Below are 25,157 nucleotides of genomic sequence, written 5' to 3' on the forward strand. Positions count from 1 at the left end.
TATAGGAGTTCATAAGCCCTGAATGAGAACTGGTGTATATGTGGCACTAATCCTGTTGGCAATTATCCAATTAATTTAAATTTATTTGTGTGAATTTTTAGTCAACTGTAAAATTGGAGTATGAAAATCTTAATACATTCAATAAATGGAGGAATATTTCTAGTGGAGTGAAACAAGTTTTTGAAATCTAAGTTCAAACTTGGGACACATTAGTCCTTACAGTATTTTAAAAAATATTACAAATGTCTAGAAAGAAAAGGAACCAAGTACTGTATTGCCATCTGGGTGCCTCAATGCCTCCATAAATCTTAAAGCTTTCTTTTTGGTAAGACAAAGCACCTTCCTCTTCCAGCAACCCTACACAGCTACACCCTAAAACCTCCAGGCTGTGCAAGGCTGAAGGCACGAGCAGACAGCAGCCAGGGCTGTTTGCAGCAGTTCCAACAGGCACAAGAATCCCATGGATCCAGCAGGCAGTTCCCTTCCCTGGCACCACGCAGCCAGCCCCAGCCAGGGCTCCCCTGAACATACATTTTTATTTAGTCATGCAAGAGGCGAAGGGTGAAGGTAAAGGAGGAGGGAGAGGGGAAAGAACCTAAGAAATAGCAGGGAGAGATGAAATGCTGCCCCCAGAAAAGAGTGCTGATGCTGCACTGAGCGCTGTTACAGTGCTAATAGATGATTAAAAATGATGGGAAAAAAGTCTGGAACATGTGGCAGGGAGAAGGTGCTTTCTTTTAATCTGTGAGGGCTCCAAGTGCTGTGCTCAAGGGCATGACAAAGCCTCTGTCAGGGTGCTGGGGTCTGCTCCTGGCAGAGACTCCCCCCTTGACAGAAACAATTACTGAGGAGCAAAGCCTGGCAGAGCAAGCAGAGCTGTGATTGATAATCTGGGTGCATTACAGGCCTTCAACAAAAGCCACAATGCCTAAATTTGACAGCTGGCAATGCTTGATGAGAGCCAATTAGTGGATATATATTCACTTAGCCAGAAGTTTCTCCTGTTTCTAGTCCAACAGCTTCCTGAATAGGAAGTGTACAGAGTGATTTTGCCCACTTCTGCCTGCTCACATGCCAGCTACACTGGCAGCACAGCTAAGAATATACTATAAAAACTACATATTTTGGCACCTTTGTATGTTAAAGCCAGCAATAGAAAAGATTCAAGTGACCCTCCAGATACTGGTGGTACAAGAATCTGAAGAAAGGTGACTTTGACTCTGCAGACCATGCAGGGGAGAGGTGAGGCTGAGACAGCACTGTGTATGTACCAAGTCCACTGCAGGTGACCATAGTTATTGAAATGCTTCACTAGTCCTTGAAAAATTTCTGGCAAAGTACATTAATCTGTTTGTTCCTACTTCAAATTGATTAACCTAGCATTCAGAGAGCACCAGAACTCAGAGCACCTTCTGTTCTGCCCAGCTCATAAAGAAACCTCTGGCACAGCACATTCAAATTCCTCTGCCTGTTCTTAACTTTCTTATCACAAAAATTTTCTGTCCCCACTCTTACATCTATTTGCACGTTTGCCAGGGCAAGTACATGGGGACTGGTGAGGAGACCAATAAACAAAGATGGATCCAAGTGCCCTGAATCTCATCACTCATTTAAAATATTCATTTTTCTTCCTTAGCTATAGAGAAGCCACCACCACCACACTCAGACAACTTACATACATATTCTTAGACTTCCTAAGCTCCCTTCCAGCAGTTTGGAAGGAAGTTTGGTTTGAGAGACACCTCTCCTCAGGGAACTCCAGACTGCTGGAACCTTTCAGAGAACAACAGGGTCACAAAACAGCACCACATTTAGCAATTATCTGCAGTGGTTGTATCCATGCCACTTGAAGAAGAAATTCCCTTGCTAGCAGGGCAGTCACTCTCATCAGACATGGTTTCAAACCAGGGCAGCTAAGGTGAAGCAAAGACTGACTGCACACCCTCACAATCTGTATTATTTCATTGGGCAGGGTGGTAACTAAAGCTGCCAGAAGTGTGGTCATGCTGATACAGCTCCACAGCAGCAAGAGGAAAACATTTGCCTGTCAGTCTCCTTTGACCTGTTTTACATTCTCTTGTTATAAACAGAAATTACTCCAGCCAGTGGAACTTCAGTTTGGAAAAGTTCACAGCAGAGGAGTGTCAGGTGTCAGTGTGCAGGGTTTCCAGGGAAACAAGTAACAGTGGAAAAATATGATTTTTGGTGTGAGAAGCTACTCAGGAATCTACAGTTCCTCATGATCCCATGAACCACATTTCCTTGGGAAACCAGTCTTTGCAGTAACTTGGCCTCATAAAGAAAACCAGTCAAAATCTTACAGGGAAGAGGCACAAAGCAGCACAGAAAAAATAAATTTGGTACTTGCTTGTTTAGATTAAATGTATATTTAATATTGCATAAATACCATTATTACCAGTCAATTATCAGCTATTTGACCATTGCCAAATAATTCCTCTCCATTTGTGGGATTGTTAAATAACAGCCCCTCAGATTCATGCTGGCCCAAAGAGAAAAGGCACAGCCTTGATGAGGATATGGAAGCAGAAGGAAACAACAGATATTAAAGATTCCTCTGAATGGCAAGGCTGACTACAAAACCCACACTTACAATAGCATGGGGCTTCTCATCTCCCTTTATTAAAATAGAAATACTCTTTTTGAGTGAACAGCAAGAGTGTCTACAGCAAGAACATGACAGGGAGTAAATATTTTTTTTTGTATTCCCCAATAGAAAAAAAATAGTAATCAGCTTAAATTGCAGTAAGGGACATTACATATAATAATAAAGGCAGATAAGATATAAAAAAGACTTCCCAGGATTGAAGGTCTCCTTCACTTAAAGTCTTTAGGAAGAGATTACAGATGCAACTGGATGAACCAACTCAGTTGCAGAGAGCTGTCTCCTGATCCCATATTATTCACTATTTTTCATTAACAGTTCGCATGACAAAAGAAAATGTATATTTATGAAACACATGGACAAAGCTTAAGCTGGGTGGTTCTCTGAGCATGCTGAAGTATAGAATGAAAACTCAACATATTCTTAAAAGACTGAGGAACTGATCTGAAAATAACTTTGATTTAGACATGGGCAGCATAATAAAAGATAAGTAATATTAATCTAACCTGAAGTCACACGATTTCAAATGAAAATGTTGAGATCCTGTCATCAGTAACACTGAGTCAAGCTAGTTCCTGGTAACTTCTACTATAACAATAATTATGAAACATTATATAATAATACCAGTGAATATGGCTATTTACAAACAATTAAATTGAATAATACTCCAAGCTGTCAGAAAATACTAATACTGTTCACAGCCTCCAAAAAATTTTAACACTTACTACTTCACATTTATGGCATGGCAGTGACAGAGATGCTGCTCAAGTCAGGCACCCACTCTGCTACACACTGTACAAATACAGAAAATGACAGTCTTTGCTACAAACAGCTCCTAGCAGAAAATCCCAGCTGTTTAAGACCCAAAGCCCACAGACAGGAAAACCTCAGCCCCTTCAGATATTCCTTCCCTTTACCACTGAAACTGTGGAGTGGTGCTTTGCTCTGTTACAATAAATAGCAGCTAATATTAAAACTTAGCTCGACGAGGAAAGGGATAAATGGCAAGCAGGCTATTTCCTAACAGCTGAGCAGGGTCTGTGCTCCACCAAGCAGGCCACAGCTCCCTGGGTCCCTGTCAGCCTGGTGTGACACCCAGCAGGGCCCTCTCCACACCACATCTGCATCTGGTTACACAACTCCAGCTCTTGCATCAGCCCAGCCCCTCCAGAGCAGCCACCGCCTCTGCATCAGCTACCCACAGAGACACAGTGCCCTAGGAGGAATAAATTGGGACCACATTAGCTGGTGACCCTCGCCCTGCAATGGCCCTGCCTGTCTGATGACAGAGGAAATCCCTCATTCAAACTGACAAGCAATATGAAACAGGCAGCTGCATTTACTGGAGAGCCTGGTCAATGCTGAGCGCCTCATTAGGAAATGGGCTCTGTATTGAGGCACATTCCTGCAATTCAGAGCCTAGAAACTCTAAATTAAAACAACATTGATGCCGTATCCTCTTTCCAAAATGCTTCTCTTCATCCTAACTTTAATGCACATACTTAGAGAAATTAAAGAAGCAAAATGTCTTTGGCAGGACTCCTTCCCTCTCTTGTGCAGCAGCACCATTCCTGTGTGAATGACCAGTGTTGGGAAAGGGCAGAACACAAGGAATGACAGAATCCAGATTCTGGATACCCTTCCCCTGATGAATCTATGCGTCTTCACTGATACTTTTAAATAAATAAAAATCACAGGCAATCGTTGGAATAAGTTTTTGTTTTGTGAGTGTTGTACCTCAACACTTAACAGCAAGTCAGCCAATGATAACCAACGCAAGAACAGTCATGATCCAAATCCTATCCCACACACTCGGATCCATACACACTCACTAGTGCAGCATGGTCAGGACACTGCTTTCCTAAAGCAGCCTGTCAGAAGCTCTTCCCAGCCTGCAGAGAGACTCAGCCATGCTGCTAGCACAGCATGCACAGCTCTTCCCACAAACAGCCCTTCCCAAATCACCCAGCATTTCTGTGAGCATCCCACGCACGTGGAAATGGGAATCTTTTACTCAGCTCTGTCTGACCACCAACTGAAAGAGCTGCTTTCCCACCACAAAGCCTAAGCATTTCCTAGGACTGAAATACCAAACACTTATCAGGGAGCTCAACAGCTCTCAGACACGAATGGCTGAGGTCAGGATCCCAGCTCTGAATCTGAAGGGTTGAATAAACTTTTTGGATTTTTTGCTTTTCAAAATCTCCCAGAATATCTTGATTTGTGGCACCCACTTGCCTTCCTTGAACAGCTGTGTTTAACACATCTGCAAGCCTGAAAGATTTTTCATTTTCAATTTCTACTGTGAATTTAAGAATTACAGCTGAACTTTTAGGAAGTTCCTGAAAGGTGACATGGTTCTGTGGAGCTGGCAAACACAGATAGACCCTTGTTCTCCAGATGCAGAAAAGGGTCCATGTAGAGAAGGCTTAAACTGGGGAAGCAGCATAGTTGTTTTTTTGGAAAATATGAGGCTGGTGACCTGGAACAACTGAAGAGGAGTGCAAGGGCCAAGTACACAGAATATTTGCAAAGCATGTGGAAAAATGAGATTTCCCTTGACTACATCAGTAATGAAGATCTTGTAAAATCTCACAGCCATCTCTTCTGACCCATCTCCTATTTCTGGGGCTGTCAAAGTTGGTGTGATTTGAATTTATTCAGAAAGAGTACATACCAAAACTACTGGCACTGAAAAAAAAAAAAAAAAAGGAATTTTAGATTCTCTGCAACTCATAGAGGTGGTGAGTAATACTCTCCTACAATAAGCAATGAGGAGTTTTTCTATCAATGTGTTGAAAGCTGCACACAAAAAAAAATGGATATAAGATGACACATCCTTAAAACACAGGATAGAATTTAGGGAGGATGTGTCAAATCTCTGTATGGTCACATAAATATTTCTCAGGTATATTTTAAATATAGTTTATATTGTTTATATGTAAATATTCATTCTGCCTTGGGGATTGTGGATGTTCTGGAGAATACCTGTGATTTTATACTTATACTACACATAAAACTTTTATTTATACTACCCATAGCACAGATGTGTTGAGGAGATTACTTTCTGCTTTCTTCATTATTTTTAAGATTAAAATCTTAAACAACCTTAAACAGTGACAAGTCTTTATAGCTGACTGCAGTTTTGGAACCAGAATCTTTCTAGCATTTCAACAGCCCAATGAATTGTTTGAAAAAGGACTATTGCTCCAAACTCAAATCATAATTGGTCTCACTACATACCAAGAACAATTTCAAATTAATCTCCTTTTTAATTTTCATTTATTTGGGAAATTAGTATCCCACAAATTCACAGAAAAACACCTAGAACTGGTATCCTTAAGGGAAATGGCCGTGTCTTTTAAAGAAGAGTTTATGACACTGTAAGACTTACCAGCACTGAAAGATAACAATAGGAACTACAATGTTTAAAAAAATTATTTACCTGAAATCTAAGTCATTACAGATAGGCACAATGTTAATATGTTAATTGAGTATACACAGATTTTCAGCAGAAAAAAACTCACCACAAAATACTATAGGTTGTTCCAGCTACTCACAAAAGATAACCAAAAGGAAACTGGGAAGGGCAAGGGGCATGAAAGCACCTGAATTTAAGCTTTCCTGTTTTAGCAGATGACCTGGCTGACCAGTGACAGTAATTACAACTGTTGCTCCAAAGGAAATAATACAAGACTGCAATCCATACTCCTAGCTCATTCTGAAGCTGGTACATAAAACCCCCAATAGTACTGTTCTTAAATGAAACCATAAATAATTATCTTAAACAACGTGGCCAATAACCTACTTGTGTTTGCTAAGGAAGAAGCACAGAAATCCCTTATCACAACGCTGACCTGGTTTTGTCTTACATTCTCTGACAGCAACAGAAATCATCTGGTTGACAGATGAAATGTTGCACATAAAACTTTATGAAGATGGAAATGGTGGCACTGAAGAAGTTGATACTGGATTGGCAGCAGCATATGTGCTATTAAGAGGAATGTGGCAAGGGAATAACTCAGGAAAACCTACCAGAAGTGCTGAAGTCAAAAATCTACACAGATTTTTTCAGATCCTAAATCTCTTATTGCCAGGGATGCCTTTTGCTTCCTCTGTGTTTTACTGGCAATGTACTTTTCACATTGCATTCAGTACTGGAACATAATGTTAAACGCTTTAACAGAAACACACTTTTTCTAATTGTTATGCCAACACAGAAAGATCTTAGAAATGGGAGAGACCAGATATAGGAAGGGACCAATCTCCTCACAAGCACAAGACCTCCTAGAGTCTATTCTAGAAGCTCACACATGCTGCTCCAGTTGCAATCAGAAATCACAGGAGAGACTGTGTGGTGTAACACTCATATTTGAGCTCTACAGCCTATTCTTCCAAACAGGGTTATTCCCCAAAAAGGCAAATACAAACCCCCAAGAGAAGTATCACTGCTTTTCCCTGAATCTGTGACTATTTGTGCCTGTAGAGGATAATAATCAATGTCCTCTTCACTCACAACTTCCTATACATCCTAACACACATTTACTACTCAGGCAGTGACACAAAGGAACTCCCCTCAATGCTGAGTCCAGGAGCTAGTTTGAAATTGTTATTTATGCACTTTCCACCCTAACATATGACAGGATTATACATTATTAGTTCCATAAATCAAGATAATAATCCCATACCAGACTATTAACTGGATTTTTCCTAGCCCTCCTGTACCCACCTGCTGCTTGAGCTGTTGCACAAGACGGTCCTTCTCCCGTTTCAGCGCAGCCACTTCATCCTGAGTCTTCTTCTTAGAGGATGAGAGCTCTAGCAGAGCAATATTGGCATCTTTTTCACTAATGGCAGCAAGAAGGGCTTCTTGTCTGAAAAAAACCCAAATGAATTGCATTATTATCCTGCAAAACTTAGAGGACTCCTCTACAAAGATCTGAGCATACCATAAACGTTGTACCAGTGTGCAACTCTAAAAAGCAGTAATAAATATTTTTGTCTGGGCTATATGTCTGTTGGTGGAACAGCAAGCCAAGACACACACACCTCCCTGTAAACAACTGTGCTGATACCAAACTGCAGATTACAGGGTAAGAAAGACACACTATGTTCTTCCTCTGCACTCACCTTCTCAGTTTTTAATAACTACCATTTATTATTGCTTTGGCTGAACATTTTCCCATACTCTTTCCCTGTAGCAGAAGACTCTTACAAATAGAATTCAGAAACATTTTGTACATACTGGGAGGAAAGGAGACAAAGATAATCACCCTAACAGTTAAACAGCACTTCTCAAAGGAAGCCAAGAGACTGATTATGTTAGGGGAAGCAACCTTTCCTGTCCTTCCACCTTAATTCTCATCTTTAGCTGGTGATGTGCAACAGGAGTCCAAAGAAAACCTTGGTCTTCTTGCCCAGTAGTGTTGGCTTGTCTCACCTCTCATCATCTTGCAAAGGTGGCATAAAATGAAGTCCTGAACGTGAGGTGGTGTGAAAGATGGCATCATGCAGGAGTGATGATGAAAGACAAACCAAACATGACACATTTCTTATCTACATTTCATCTAAAAATAAAATTGCAAATGCACTTCAAGTTTTGCTGCAGCACTCAATATCAAGAAGTTTATTATCAGAATCCCAATTTAAGCCACTGTCTCAAAAATGTGGAAAAAATCACATATTTCAAAAGGAAAAGGCGTGTTTCAACGGACAAAATTGTTCACCATCTGACAGGACAGCGGACTACACAATGGACTTTCTGTGGGTGGAATTTCTCTCTGGGTTTACACAGGTGTTTCTTGTACAGTCCAAGAGAATTAGCTTGCTTTAAATGAAATACCAGCATATCAAAAATCTCACAGATCCAGTGTAGAGAGTACTTGGGTCCTGCCTAGATCATATCTAGAAAAACATTATTGCTTCCCTTTCAAAATGTAATACCACAAAGTAAAGCAAATTTTTAAGATACATTAGGATAATCATAAAGTATTCTAAATACATTTGTGCTATGAAGAAATACAAATATTCTGGTGACTTAATGGAGGCAAAGAGCAGAAGAAAGGAAAAGGTGCACATCAAGATTCCCAGATGTAGTGTCAATACTGTAGGTGTGGGAACAATGGCTAATGGGCATGTTATTATTGCCATTTTGTTTCTGCTGCTTTTGCTTTATGGAAAAGTATCCAGTTTTGGATGTCTGCCTGAAATATGAAAAATACCAATAGGGTGAAGTGACAGAACATGATCCATGACCTCTGCTTTTTTCCAGCTATCGGTATCCTGGGAAAGACAGGCTGGCTTGGAGCTCTGGTCATTTTCACTTTCTTTAGAGTAATCTGTTTTGATTATAAAGAAACACTTATTCTTTTAATAGTAAGCCCACAATCCTCGCTGATGATTCAGGACCAGAGCCAAGAATATCTCCGTAACTCTATCTGTGGAGCCATTACTCTGGTATGGAAATTGGAGGTGCCTCAAATAGCATGTAAGCCATACACCTTCTGCAATCAGATCCTTTGCTGCCCATCTCTGCTTCTTAAGTGAAAACTCCAAGGCCAGGAAAATGAGATATGGATACCAGTCCATTATTTTTTTTGTTTTTTTCCTGAAAAATCTTTGCCACCGTGTGTCACTGTCATATTTTCTGAAAAATCTCTTCGCCAGGATTTCTTCTCCTGGGAAGATGAGAAGCCTCAGAGAAAAATAAAAACCATAATTATCTCATTTTACTTCTCCTGTGTTTTGCTGCTTTGGCATGTAGTTTGGAGACTGTTCATCCAACTGGTGGTTGTTTGATTGGTTAATGTGAATTGTTTTAACTTAATGACCAATCACCATCCAGCTGTGCCGGGACTCTGGAAGCAGTTATGAGTTTTTTATTAATATCTTCTTAAGCCTTCTATAAATATCCTTTCTCTATTCTTTAGCATAGCTTTGATATTGCATTATTTAATATAATATATTATATATTATATAAACTATATACTTCAATATACTATAACATAATATATTCTACATTATATTATAATATATAAAATACATACAGTATATTATTTAATATAATTATTATATATAATGTCAAAAATAATAAATTAGCCTTCTAAGAACATAGAGTCAGATTCATAATTTCCTTCCTGCCCTGGGGGACCCTGAAAAATGCCACAACCATGTCTTAGAAAAGAATTTCCTACTTAGAAAAGAATTTCAGTGCTGTGCTGTGAGATGAGGGTGTTGGTCAAGAAGTGGGATGAAAGCCACTGTGGCTTTCTGACTGTTTTGTGGAACAAATGAACAAAAAACAAAATGAAGTTTGAACAAAATTAAGAAAAATACCCTGTGGTAAGTGCATTGTAGCTGCATTTTTTACTTTAGCAAGGCAGATATAAACTGCTCCATGTGGAGAAGTGCAGGTGTCACTGCCAGCTCTGCTGGAAGGGACATGTCTGTAGTGGCAAGCTGTTGCTCTCAGTGGAGCTTGCAACTGCCAAATGATTCCAAGACAATAAAAACGGCATACTACCAAGCAAAAGACAAGGTTTCTGATTGAAGACTATTACAAAAGTGATTTATTTCCCTTCCTAAGAGCTTTATCCCCAGGGAGGCCAGAGGAACTTGCTGTGGCAAGAAGGAGAAAATGGGCTGCTATGTGCATGGTGGTGGCAGCACATGAACAAACCTATCCATCAGGAGTGCTGCAATCAGTCCTGGAGGCTCAGGCACTGCCACAGGCTTGGCTTCTTCAGCAAAATGCTTCCCCCCAGTTCACAACACTGGAGGTCCTGAAAAGTTCTCATAAGCAGGCAAAACATGCTGCACAACCCAAGGATGGTGATCTTTTTAAATGCTGGCTAGGGCCAGAGTCACTGAGCAGACACAGTTCACTTAAGTTAATTCAGGTATTTCAGATGCTGGTACTGGTGTAGCTGCGCCAACATCAACTCAGCAGGGGCAAAGTGCCTATTTATCTCTGCACTGCAGCAGGGTGTGCAGCCTGAACTGAGCTGTACACGCCTCACAAGAGGTGAGCAGACTCTGTCACAGACTGAATACTACCAAAGGAAACCTGAGATGGCAACAGTGTAGAAAAATCTACTGAAAACAGGTTCAAGTTTTACTCCAAATTGGACAAAAAAAAAGGAGTTTAATTTTTTCCTTCTATTTAAACTGAAGCCTTTCACTGAATGTAGATCATGATCAATAGAGACTGGAGTGGTATCAAGACCAGTAGGTTTAATTCTTAATGGTAGATATAATCTCAAGATCAATATCATAATTTGCTCTGTTTGTAGTCTTCAAGAAATAATGCAAAGAAAGATGGGCTTGCCTTTTTAAAATAGATGACTACAGAATAGTTACAGGCCAGTAGAGCAGAGAGATTTGACAACAAACACAAAGAATAGTGTGCAAATGCATGTCTCCTTCAACTCTTGAATAGAAATGTCTGATTTGAGGAAGATAACTGGGCAACAGTGTACTATTACACTGCTACTAATTACTAATATTAATAGAATCAAGCTGTCTTCAAATGGGTTTCTATGGCACTTGGTTTCAGAAGACTACGTAATTCCTTCACAGCCCTTTCCCAATAAAGGAGAAGAATTCTTTTGGTAAAACACAAGAGGAGGTGAACTTTGAAAAGCAGTTTTGTACTTTGCAGTACTGTTCCCAGGGTCACAGCATTGGAATATTTATCAGTTGTATAATTAGAAAGAATAACAGGCTGCAAACAGTGCTGAATTAATGATGCTTCAAAACATGAAAACTATACATATTCATTAAAAGAATATGCTTACATATGTCAGGGAGAACACTTATTCCATATAGAGATGTTATAAATATATTGTTCTATAAAATTTATTTCAAATTATGAAATTTCCTCCTATCTGGAGTATTTCTGAACGTGCGTATGAGATAATATGAAAGCAATATTGATATCAGCAGCAGCTTTGATTTTAATGTCATGGAAGAACTGGGATCATTCCATCAGCCCTAGCTGCATTATAGGATCAAATCTGTTTTCCTTCTGACTGGCATTAAACTAAAGCATTTAAAAGAGTGACACAAATTTGAAGAGCTCAGGTAGCTACAAGCTCATAGCAATCCAATCAGTTCCTTCAACAGAGACTGCTGCACTTCCATGAGCAATGATTAAGCTGTCAGCATTTTCATCCTTGCATATTAAGATGAACTGTAATTATGACTGTTGTGCCTTCAGTACCCAAGGAAAGATTCTCCTGTTCCATGAGCTGTTTACTCATGGTAAGGGCATCACAAACCAAAGAATGACAGAGGTGCCACTCTGTTTTGGTTGTCTGATTTTTGTCCACCGCATTTACTCCAAGCCTACAGAAAATGTTGCTAAAAAGCTTTCAATGCTTTCCTATCAGAGACATTTGTAAGACTTACCCTGGTGAATCACCATCACAATAAGAACTGTATTATTTGCATATGAATTAAAAACCCTCCCATGATGTGACGACAACAGAAAGAACTCAAAGGCAGAGAGATTCAGATACAGCACTGCAGTGTTATGAGAGCTAGACAGACAGGCAGCAGCTAAGAACATAAAAGCATTGGGATAGGGCCTTCAGTAATTTCATGACTTTAGCAGAATGGCAGGGTTTGGGCAGGTCACACTCAATAAACTCTTAAAAAGTAATTAGGAGTACAACACACCAAATCCCTGATTCAATGGGCCAGAAGCCCTGGCTCCATCGTCCTCTCCATCATAAACTGTCTACCACTGCAGCAGTACTTCTGAACTCCACATTCTTTCCCACTTATTTTTTGCTGGTTATAGAACATCTTCAGAAAATTAAGAAACTCTTGACTTCCAGTACCTCACAGGGAGGAGACAGTCCTTGCAGAGCTCTGGGTATCAAGATTTGGTTCTTAAAAGCAACCTTGAAAAAGGCAATTATACTAGTGCATGACATTTCATGATGCTAACAGATGAATAATTCACTTAATATGCAAGCTGCCAAATTCTGTACTGGCTGTGATTCTGCAGCATTTAAGATGCAGCTTGAAGTATCCCAAAGTGAGCAAACTTTTGTCCAAAAGAAACAGCAGCTACCTCTTATTGCAAGAGAGTGGGAAAAAAATTTAACTTGGCAATAGGCACTACCTGCTTTTTTAAATTACAGCTGGGAATAATCAACCCTCAGGCTGCAAATTAATTTCCAAAGCGCAGCCTTAAATCTTCAGTCAAAAGGGATAATACTACACTCCTTCCATTCCAGTCCTTGATTCCTGAATAAGCATATCACCTTTACCTGGCCTGGCTGGCACATCAGCAGCCTTTCTAATCTCTGCTCTATGCTCTTAAAGCCACCAAAACAGAAATTGAGAATTCAAGCAAACCAAATGAGATGAAAACAAGAGTTTTTTGTCATGAGCAAATTGGAGCTTTCTGAATGTACCCCTTTCCACTGGTCTCTTCAATGTCATTGCATACATGTGACCACAAGTGGAAAACAAGATAAAAATACAAACTCCTGGTGAATCCAGTTGTGTAGTGTGGTCAAAAAAGGAATGTCCCTTTAATTTTCCATTATAAGAATGGCGTGATAATAACCAATGTGAGTTCCATGACAGAGGAAGCATTACCACTTCTATCATCCTTGTTAAAAAAAAAAGATACTGATAATATATTTAGACTTTCCTACACATCTTTTCTCTAACATCCCAATTGTCTAGAATCACAGAACTCCTTAGTAGGATTGATAAGCCGTGGTTTTAAAAGTCCTTTCCCTCAACATGTTTGATAAAGTCACAAGTAGTCCTATAAATATTTTATATTACCTTTTCCATCAATGTTTTAGCCCTTCTTGTACTTAAGCTCTCCATCTTTAATTTTATCACTTTGGCACCAGAGGTAAAAATCTGCAATTCATAGTCCTGCTCATATCTCAGCTCTGAGCACTCAGAACTGCACTGCAGCCTTAGACTGTCTGCCAGCATATCTAGGAAAAAATCTAACACTTTTACAGAGAAGTTTCAAACCCACTACTAATTTCCTGAACTATTTTTATTGATGAATACCTCAGTGAAAAGCTGGCTGCTGCATGTCACAGCTGCTAAACTGAGAGCCCCTCAGCCTTCCCTGGGTGCCTGTGAAGAGTGGAAGTTCCCCGAGATGGCACATTGCAGAAGGAACTTTCAACCCTGTCACCTGATGTTATGGGAGATTTGTCCCCTATGAAGGGTTGGATTTTTTTGAAGATAACACTCCTTGCTTTAGCAGCCTTCAGTGCAGAATGTGGATGAGAGACAGCAGTACTTATAAGGCTCTTGAGCTCCCCAGAGCTGGCTTTTCTGAGAAGGAACTCCTGAAACTGGCATTCTTTCTTCATCTGCAGATAACAGCAGTGCAGACAGAGCACAAACTCAAGGCGTTTTTTTCATCCAGGCAACAGAGGCCACCAGAATACATCCACCAGCTTTTGAAACCTGGCCTTATAAGAAAGGCAGCTCCAATTTATTTTCCTGGGACATGGTCAAGTTCAGGTTGAGCTCTAGCTTAGCATGTGGTTTCACAATCGGCTTAAGCTGACACAAGACAGGCTCTTGTGGCAAAAGATGGTTCTGCCCTCCCATTTCCAGGTTCCTGCCCCTCCACTGGCTGTGCATCCCTGCAGCCTGAGGAGCCAGTTAAAACCCTGAATAAACACGAGGAACCCAGATCTGACCGCAGGTTCCTCATCCCTGCAGGAACTGCCCAGCTGCAGCTCCTCCTGACACTGTGACAGTGTCAAACCCTTCACTGCCACAGCCAGCACTGCCAAAACATAAGAATGGAAAATGAATCATGGAATTCACACTGATTATAACATATCAAACAACCACAATTACTACAGTGAAAACAATTGTCTTGATGTCTTTGTGATTCTGGCCCGGGTTGAAAGACGGTAGAAAGAAATTTCAGCTTTATCAGTCAAACTTTGACAGCACTACTGCAATCTTACAGTGGCTTCTGATCACAGAAGTAAAAAACTCTAGTCATGATTTATTTATTTCAGTTAGTGAAATATTCACTATTATTTAATTTCATTTCATTCACTATTTATTTCATTTTAGTGAACAACTTTCATGATTTATAATACAGTTGTTTTAAGAAAATTATCCAGTTTTATACTCAAATCAAACAGAGCATCTACCTCCTTGCTCAATGACTACCATGTCATTTCTGGTGAGTATAATTTATCTCACTTCTGCATCTCTCTCATTTCCATAGCTGACATTCTGACAGGTGATCATACCTGCCTTCCTCTGTATTTTATCAGCTCACTGGAAAACAAGGCAAAGGCATTAACTTAGTTTTGGAACTCTTATTTCACACTACCCCTATTCTCAGTGCATCGTGGTTCCACTTTTTTCCCTGATCCTTTTGTAGCAGTGGCTAAAGAATAATTATTATTTATTTTTATTTCTTTTGGGAAGTCTCATTCAGCATGAGTTTCCACAATTCTCACTTCATTCCTACAATTTCTGCTTTCCCTAAATGTCTCCTTCTCTTGACCAATTTAAGGCTGCTGCCAGTTCCCTTTTTGGATACAGATACACAGCTTTGTAACTTTCTGAAACTTTTCCCCTTTTGTTTGGCATGCAAAGACCTTATAGTTTTGGACTTTTGATTTAAATAAATGCTCTTTTTCCTCTACATGAACCTCCTGTGTTCTTCTGACCAATTCACTTGCTATGCAGTACTCTCCATTATTCAGCCTATTAATTTGGAATGGAATACTTTGCTTTTCTAGCATGGTTTTTTTTCTTTGAATATAGGTTTTATCAATTTGTGATCACTACAGCTGAAGTCAGTTTTGGTGATGGTTTCTTCTCTAGAGTTATCACTACTTATCACAATCCTCACAGTCTCACACCATTACACCTTGGTGATCTAGTAATTATTTATGAAGTTTAAAAGCCTGGCAGTTTCTCTGATTTGTGTCCAATAAATGGATACATCTGACAAGACCACATTTCTCCACTATCACTTACATTTAACACAACACTATACCTAAAATCCGTAGCAGGATACCATCCACTCTTTGTGTAACTTCTATGATCCTTACATTATTTTGACTCAAAGTAATGCTATAATTCATACTCTTTTTTATTTCCTCAAAACTTCCATTACAATTAATATACAACACCATTACTTTCATTTTTAGATCTCCTGAACAACTTGTACCCACATTTCAGCTCTGAATATTATTCTATTTCTCACTAATTGCTGTTATCCCTGTGACATCCAGTTTCATGTTACATACCAGATGTGTACAGCTACTTTTTGTTGTTCTTTTACAAACACCTAAATATTCTTCCACACGTAGCACTTCAACAAATTTTCCTGTCAGAGCTATGGATGGTTTTCATTATTTATTGTCTATCTGAGCGCCAACCTGGATGTGCCTTGCCTAACTTCCTACTCTTTCTTCTCTGAGGGTTCTTTTGAACATTTGTTCAAGCTTCTCTTCCAGAACCACTTTGTCTGATTTTTAAAAAGAAAAGATTTTAAAAGATTTTTTTTAAGAAATATTTTCTTCAAGGTCAGACCTTTTTATATTAATTGTGCAAATGATGTATTTGGGCTTGGGTGGTACTAACAACAGCAGCGCTAATGCTGATTTCTGTTCCCTCCTAACCCTAACTATACCTGTATTTCAGTCTTTTCTGGTTGCTGCTGCTGCCCAGGCAGGAAAGGGATTAAAAAAGGAGCACAAGAAATGCCAAGTGTCTGGATAAGGACAGGAATAGCAGCATCAGGGGAAAAAGAGGCTGGAAGCAGTTTTATTAAACACTGAGGCATCACTTTGCCTCCTGCTCCTGGTGGCTCCAATGGCTGCTCCTTAAGTAGTGCCAAAAAAAAGTGTTTCTAAGCAAGCAGGAGTTGTTGAAAGGGTTGAGGACAGAAATGGAGCAGGTGTCAGGGGCTATGGATAAAATTTGGATATATTTAGTTCTGTAATTGCAGCAGAAGGGGCCTGAGAGGTTTCATTTAATTTCCTTTTTCAGATCCGGGTCTGAAAGCAGATGTAGCTACTTGCAGTCCCTGAACGCAGATTTGTTTGAATGGGCACTACAGCATTTTCTGATGAGTTTTGGAGATAGTTTCCCAGATGCTTGAAGCAACTGGCATTCTACAGTAACTAGGGAGCATCCTACCACCTTCCCTTCTGTTTTTACCTCTATCCAGTGCCTGTTCTTCACGAGATGAAACCAGAGCTGCATGCAGTAAAAAGTTTAAGAGACTGAGCATGTGTACTCTGCTCCAGAACAAGCACTGTTAAGCCTGACCTAAACCATGCAAACAGACCTTTGACAGTCCTTTATCAGATCCCTGCTAAGCACAGTAATGATACACTCCAACTCAAAGCCTTTTTTCATGTACACATCTAAAGAGTTTTATTGAAATAAAGAGAAGCTCAACCATCTCAAAGTAAGCTGTAACTGCCTGTTTTGTAATGAGACACAAATATGTGAACCTTAAGCAACACACACAAAGTGAGAGAGCAAGTCATGCATTTCTGAGGACATTTCAAAGACCTCAATTTAGCACATTCTAGCAACCAACACCTTTTCAAGTGAACAAATCTGAAGCTGTGTTTATGCTGACGTTTGAACAAAAATCCCTCCCAAACTCCCTTATTGAAGAAACATGATGACAGATAAATTTACAGGTGTAGCTCTTAGCATCTTAAAAAAGAAATAAACCTCTAAATTTCAAGACTATGAAACAGAGAAAAACAGAATTAAACCGGCTTGTATCACACAAGAAACTGGCTCTCATGAAAACCTGCCTATACCATAGATAAATGAAAGTTCCCCTATTCTTCTAAGTAACATCTAGTTTATTTTGGTAAAATTGGTTGTACAATTTAATCGGTTGTACAGGTTTTAGGAATTATCATTTGGTATCTACTTATTTAAGATATGTGGCAAGGTTAATTTCTTGTAAAAAAAATCTTGCTGAATTTGAAGATGTTTAAATTTTATCTACTTTATAAAAAAAAAAAAGAAAGCAAATTAAAAAAAAATAAAGGGGCAGAAAATAACTACAAGGCAGGATGAACATGTGTGACATGGACAACTTTTAATCCTGAAACTATCCTTAAGAAATAGGTGTTCTGGACATCAATAAAAATTCTGAGCATTTTCTGAAGAGTACAGACTAATGAATTTACAAGAAAATTTCAGGATGCTGCATGCAGAAGAAATATTTCCAAAACTGAAAGACCAGCACCAAAGGAAAGTGCTAGATTTTAAAACTAACAACTGCAAAATGCAAAACACGTAAACAGTGTCAACAGGAATAGAAACATGGCTTCGTGGAGCTGAGAGTCAGGAGCTATTCTTCACTCCTGTCATTTGTGATTTGATCAAAAGCACATCATTGAACTACCTCTGTAAATGCAAATGCTACTATTTACTAAAGAGCACATCTGGTACATCTGTAAAACAGTGACATTCTGAGCTGAAAACAGTCAGGTCTCTTTCTTTTTGTTGCTTATTGCTAACAGAAAGGAAAAAGGGGATTACCAAAAACTTGCACACTTATATCTGCTAGGAGCACCATGACCGCGCTGAGATTGTTCATCTTTTCACACGAGAAACTACAAGGCCACAGAACTACGGAGGAAACACCTGAGCAGCAAGAGGATTCCCCAGCAGACACATGGCAGAGTGGGCAAGACAAGTGGAACTGGCAGCCAGGAGCAAACCTGCCTTTATGGATTTATGGCAGGCTCCCAGTTCAAGGCCCATCTGGCTGGGAAGGGGGAGGCTGGGAGGACCATGCACCGCTCACATTTTTGCCATTCCTGCTGCGGTATGGCGTGAATAAATCACAGGGCTGAGGTCAGAACAGCCAGCCCATAAAGTGATTCATGGGCCCAGCAGCACATTCCCCCAGGACTATGTACTTTATTACAGTAAACCTCAGAACAAGATACAATTTCCTGTCTCAAGGAGCAGCCTTTAAATCAGGACACCTGGACAGCCCCGCAGCCGCTTGCGGAACAATGGGGCTGAGCCCCACTGCTGCCTCTGCTGCCTTCACCCAACACCACCTTCAGAGAGCCTCCTCCTCCTCCTGGCCCTGCTGCCTTCACCCAACACCACCTTCAGAGAGCCTCCTCCTCCTCCTGCTGCTGGACATTACTGTGGTGACAACATCATGCAGGCAACACGCTGATATAATCCTATTCTTCAGACAGCTCCCCACCCAAGAAATAAATACTCTCCATATGTTGTTTTTTTTGCTCCATTTTAGCTTTTAGGTCTCTTCTGCACTGTAAAAATTGGATTCAAAACGTTAAGGCAACAGAGGAACTGAAAGGGAAATCATTGGTTTCTCTGTTTGCAGGCAGACCCTGCACTGGAATGGTTTTTTTCTTCTTTGCAAGCTGAAGAATCTGACATGCAATTTAGGCCGTAATATGGATGTTCTCACTGTGATCAAGGGCTGTGATCTGAGTTTTGGGTTTGGCATCTGGAAAGAAATTGAGGTGGTGACAGAGATGATGGTATTGTTGGACTGCTGAGAAATCTCCCTCGCAGCTAAGAGTAATGCTGCTCTAACACCACAGGTTACGTTTCCAGGAGAAAGGAAAGAGAACTCATTTTAAGCCACGAAACAAAGCAGGGCCTATTTTCCACTCTCAATATGCTGTGGAGCCTTTCTTCTCTAAACATTTCAACTATACAGAGCTCCCAAGATGCAGAGGAGCAACCTGCCATGGCTGGCTTGTATTCCAGCTGTACCCCAGGTAAGGGTGAGCCATGTGCTGGCTGCACTCCTGCTGCTTTCCTTGGAAGCAACAGGACGCTTCAAATGGGAGCTTCCCATGCTCACACAAAACAGGACAGAGGAAAAACTTGCTTTGCCTCCTTCAGATCCACAATGGATCACCAAAACCAGAGCTAAACTAGGGTCTATTTTTTTTTCCGTATGCATCGTTCATGATTAAGAAATGGGAAGGGAAGCTTCCCTTTGAGCATTTAAAGGCAAAATTTTCCTGCAGCTTTGAAGACAGTAAGTCATTCTGTACAATCACTACAAACAGTGGAAAAAATCCTGATAATTTTACTCTTCAAAGTTCTTTTGGATCTTAAAACTACAGCCATAACAAAGTAACGGGTCCCTGAGAAGCTGCTTCATGGAAAACAGACACACCTGAAAGATGTTCAGAGGACAAAAATATAAGAGAAAGTGATAGAGCAGAGGAAGTTTTGGGAATATTTAGATGAGAATTCATCAAATATTGTAATTTAAGAATGCTATTGAACTGGTCAAAGCAAAAAAAAAAATCTAGGTAAGGAAAGAGGAGAAGGAAAGGATTGATAAAACAGATGCAAGCAGCAATAAACCCATCTGATTTATGCAAGACTGAACCTCCTGAAGCTATTTGTTTCACAATTACTTTTCCTACAAGTGAAAACAGTTGTGTGGAAAATAACTTCTTCCACCTGCTTATTTTATTTTGGTTTATGCTACTTAAAGTCATCTCCTTGACTTCAGTGGATTGTTTCAGAGCTTACAGTAGGCAGAATTAAGGCTCATTGATTTCATCCAGTCTGCTTTCCTGTAGAGAATAAATATTTACATCATACCCAGTTGCTCCCAATCATTTATTCGGGGGGGGGGGGCTTAATAAAAGGACATGCACTTGGGGCTGAAAGCCATGAGGAAGCCAAGGCTGCTGCCCTTATGAGTTTGTCCCAGTGGTTATTAATTTTCACTGTCATAGTCTTATGTCATTCTATTTCCAACCCTTCTGTTCTCAGTTTCTGGATAATGATCCTTGTTTTGACTGTCTCTGCTTGAATAAAGTGTTTTCATACTACTATTATTTGATTTTCTAGATATTAGGACTATACAGAGTCTAGTGACAACTGTATCAACTATCCTATAAAACAGAACTAAAATCTTCATTCTGTTCATACCCATTAATCCTATTTTTATGTAGCCAAAGTCCTCCTGCTGCCAAGACCACACTTTTTTCCATAACATGGCCAAATCTTTTCCAAGTCACTCCTTTTCAAATAATGCACAGTAGACTTCATATTGTTCTGATTTAAATGCTTCATGTTCAGATGCACTTTGTGTAAATGAGCTTGCATTAAGAAGCAATTTAAATGGCCCTAGATGTCTGCTGTCACCATTAGGGGACACTACACTATTTCCTGTATCACCTGCACTGTCATTTTAGATTTGCTTCCAGCTCACTGATCAAATGATTATCAGCATCCAGCCCAGCACAAAATCTAAAAATGAAGTTCACTGTTCAGTTTTAAGTGTAATGGGAAAATGCTGACAGTTAATGCTCACTTTGAGCACTTTGTCTGTACAGCACTAACAGATAACATGAAGGGCTCTTTTCAAGGGCATGCAGTGATAGCACAAGGGGTGATGCCTTCAATCTGACAGAGGATGGAGTTAAATTACATATTAGGAAGAAATTCTTCACTGTGAGGGTGCTGAAGCACTGGCCCAGGTTGCCCAGAGAAGCTGTGGATGCCCCATCACTGGAAATGTCCAAGGCCAGGCTGGATGGGACCGGGATGGAGCCTGGTCTAGTGGAAGGTTTGGAACTGGATGATCTTTAAGGTCCTTTCCAAACCAAACTGTTCCTTGGTTCTGTGATAATGTTGGGTATTGGTCTTCTACAGAAGATTAATTATACTTAATGCAAAAAGTTACTTATACTAAACAAGGTTGGGTTTTTTTAACCAAACTTTAGAGATAATCAAGGAACCATATCACATTTTTTTGGCATTACACAACTTACACAAAGTAATTTGACTGGTATTAATTAAAGGTCTATTCTTTATATTATCAGGATATTTTATCAGCTTATTCATCACTCTGCTCATGAATTGTAACAGTTAATCAATTCATAGCACGTTAGCCACCCTCTGCCTGCTATTCTGCAACACTTCCAGGACTTCAGCATTTCCGTAACTTCTAGAATTTCACCAGAATTCCAGTATTTATTAAACTTTCAAGGAGCCAAAATTCCCTTTTGCCAACTTCTCTAGGGTTCTTAGATTCTAAAACCAGTAGTATGCTACCCCCAACACACGTGTAACATCTTCAGCAGTTTCTTATGCTGGAAAGAGAAACATGGAATGCCACAGTGCCTAAGAAGAGGCAAAAACATTTCTGTGCAAGTCCTATGTGATCCAAATTAACAATAAAGAATGCTACAAACCAGTAAAGTAACATTTTAGGCATACTATAAATACCTCAAGTGGCCTAATAAACTGAACAAAATCTTTCTTGATTTTGTTTTTTTCAGTAATTGTGATTATGCTGGCTATTTACTATCAATAGAAAACAGCATTTTTTTTATAATTGAACAGGGTTTTTTGAATGCTGGCATTAAATAAAAAACAGAGGTCTTTCATCACTATAGCAAATACAAATGGTTTCCTCTCTGAAACCAAAGACAAAATTACCACTGATTTCATATAGTAAGAGCTGTATTAAGGGACCAGACTCTCACTTTCTTCCAAATGGCTTCAAATATTCAATACAAGTTCCCAAAAACCTTTCAGCATTTCATCTATCTACTTAAAAACACACATAAAATCATACTTAGTAAAAAGCTCCAAACATTTTAATGCTGCAAAGTGAAATTTGCAGACATTGAGAAACGTAATTTTAGCTCTATTGTGCTTGTGGTGATGCTTTATGCTGTCTCAGTCTTCTGTTAAATGAATACATACAGGTTTGGCCAAAGGACTTGTCTTTCATTTCATCTTCAAGACCTTATTTACATAAGATAGTAACACATTCAGGGACTATGGCAGGAAAGCACCTTAAGCTGCTTAGCAAAACCATCATCAGGCAGAACAGAGATTAACACTGGCAGATCCCTAGGAATTATTTGGCTAATCATTTGCAGCAAAGTGCTTAACTGTGACATAGAGGGGCTTCAAGGGTAGAGTGAAAAACGAAGTTTTGATGGTTAGGTTTTGTTGTGAATGTGTAATTTCAAAAATCTGACATTCTATTATAGAATAACACGATATTCTATTATTAACATGATTTCACTACAAAACAAAGTAAGGAAGCAAAAGGAAATGTGAGGTTTTTTTTCCCTCTCGCATATCTTGCTTTTTTACTTACTGGTGCAACAGGAACAGGGGAAAGGCAAAGGTGACTAAGTAGAATAAATGTAGAAATGAGAAACATCTCCCCTTGAAGGCAGTACCATTTATAATCTTCTATTTAAAGGTAACCTAATCACAACTGTGTCCATCAAGACATCCTTTTGCAGTCCCTCGACCCAAGAGCTCATTTGTGCAACGTGCCAGGGATGCCATGAAAAGCTGAGTGAAGTGCCAAACCCTCTGGCTGCTCCAGGTGATGTTCTTTGGTTACAGCAAACACCCAGGGAAGCCTGTTTTCCTGCCCTGAAGACAAGCCCATCCCAGGAAAGCCTTACCTGCGGCAAGCACAGCCCAGCACAAGCCTGGCAAGGGGATTAACACCTCTGCCTTTCATGCGGCTGGGAGGGAAGCGTGTGTCCAGGCAGCTGTGAGAGCCCCTCTTCCCAGCAGGATGGGATCATGCTCCCAGCAGAGGTCACTCTGAGGGGAGGAAAGCAATAACAACCTGGCTGGAACAGACACCTTCTTCAGGGAAAAGCCACTCATTTATGTTTTCGGTCTCGTGTGCCTCACTGCGAAAGATTTTGAAGTAATTAATTTAAAAATAGAGCAGGACAGTCAGCTCTAGGAGAAGAAATAAAGTACACACACTAAATGTTACCTATTTCAGCCTACAGAAAATACTTCTGAGAGTAATGGCCAAAAAGACTGTCTGGAAAAAAGAATGTTTTAGAACAAGGAGGCTATCACACCATAACAGCTTTACAGCTTTCAAGTCAATGGCTGTTTTTCATTAATACGGCTGGTCAATATTATTTTGTTTAAATTAGCATTTCACATATTTTTGATGTCCTGAATTAGCTGCCTAGCTGTAGACATTTTCTTTTCCTTTTCCTCTAGTTGAGACTGCTGAAAAGAGTGAAAGAATGCTACCTACAGAAGAATTTTTAGTTTCTATTAAACCCTTTCAGAGCAAGAAGTGATGTTGGCATAAACCAAAGCAGTTTGAAGAAATAAAATGGCAGCTGAGAAGAGATCCCAGACTCTCCAAGACAGTCTCAACTGGGCAGCAAAGGATGACTGTGTGACCTCAGACAGTGCACTGCTTCCTCAAAAAAATGTGATTTATGACTGATGAGCAATGTAACCAGTATCAGACAATATGCCTCCCCAAAGGACACAGACAAAAGCTGTGTTTAGATTAACATACTCTCCTTAATTTCCCACACACTTGAATCACTCCAAGCCCTCAAATGTTCTGCACTTCTCCAATTATGAAAAAACAAATTAAAATCCAACCACTTCAAATGAGTGTGTGTATGACACACACCCAGCCATGCATGGGACTCCAAACAAGCACATCTGAATGAGACAGTAACTCTGCCCTAAATCTAAATGGCATTTTCTTACAAAATGTGAGAAGTTTTTCAGGTTCAGAGTAAGTACAGGAGGTACATCCATGCTACTCAGTAATTTTGGGAGGGAGGGGAGGGTGTGGGTGGAAGAGAAGGGGGTTTTCACTGCAATTTGGTTACAAAGCTTGTTTGCACAGGGCTGTGCTGGCCTCATGGTGCCTATTCATAAGAGATCCCCAGAAGGGCTGTAAAGTCTGCCTATAGCCCAGGTGCTATAATTGCTGTCTGTCAAAACAGAGCTGTTTTCTCAGCAAACATTTCAGAATGCCCAGTGCTAAGTTGATTAGTTAGTGGGTTTCTGGGGAGGAATATAAGGATGATGGCTGAGAGACAGAGCAAAATTGATGACTCGGAGACAAAACTTGGATTTCATTAAAACACTCCAGAGAGCGTTTAATTTCTCAAAGAGAATTCCTGCCATTGAAAGGGAAGCAGGTACTAGGAAGGAGTTATTACCAATAATGTCTAATTTCCACTGCAAGGAACATTAATCAGTTCAAGAACCAAACAGAGGGGTGTTATCAGTACAGAATGTGGTTCAGCTATCCCTTGAGCATCTCTGTATCTCTATCTCTAGCTATCCCTTGGTATCTCTATAGGCTGTTCTTACAGAGATACCATTCCCATGCCAGAGATATCTCCTTTTCAGTACACCCAGCCAGCTTCTGAGGCTTCTCTGGAACACAGGAGCTTTGAGAGGCACCTCCTTCACAGTGTGCTGACTCCAGACTGCCCTGAGCTGGTCATGGGGAAAGACAGACCTGGCTCCCTCAGCTTGCAGCAGCAGCGACCACACAGAGTCCATGGAAAGCACCACGTGAGCTCATCTGGTGTATCTGGACAGGCTGAGCCTGTGCAAGGCCTGGACACCTGAGCCTGGGAACTCCAGAAAAAACACTTCTGGCACCAAGCTGAGCATGGGGACCTCAGGGCTGGAAGAGCGGAACAGCAGGAGGAGCTGGCACGAGGGAAAAAGGAAGGAAATGAAGGGCATATAG

General features: G+C 40.1%; 1 protein-coding gene across 10 annotated transcripts in view; it reads right to left on the reverse strand.

Moving 5' to 3' along the window:
- The window catches only part of ERC1 (ELKS/RAB6-interacting/CAST family member 1), a 277,525-nt gene that overhangs the window by 48,575 nt on the left and 203,793 nt on the right, over window positions 1-25,157 (reverse strand). For all 10 annotated transcript variants that reach the window (XM_030959956.1, XM_030959958.1, XM_030959955.1 and 7 more), the window contains one exon: window positions 7,353-7,497. In XM_030959956.1, coding sequence (XP_030815816.1) covers window positions 7,353-7,497 — 145 coding nt within the window. The remainder of the gene's footprint in view (window positions 1-7,352; window positions 7,498-25,157) is intronic.

This window comes from Camarhynchus parvulus, chromosome 1A, assembly GCF_901933205.1.
Source record: "Camarhynchus parvulus chromosome 1A, STF_HiC, whole genome shotgun sequence".
Lineage (NCBI taxonomy): Eukaryota > Metazoa > Chordata > Aves > Passeriformes > Thraupidae > Camarhynchus > Camarhynchus parvulus.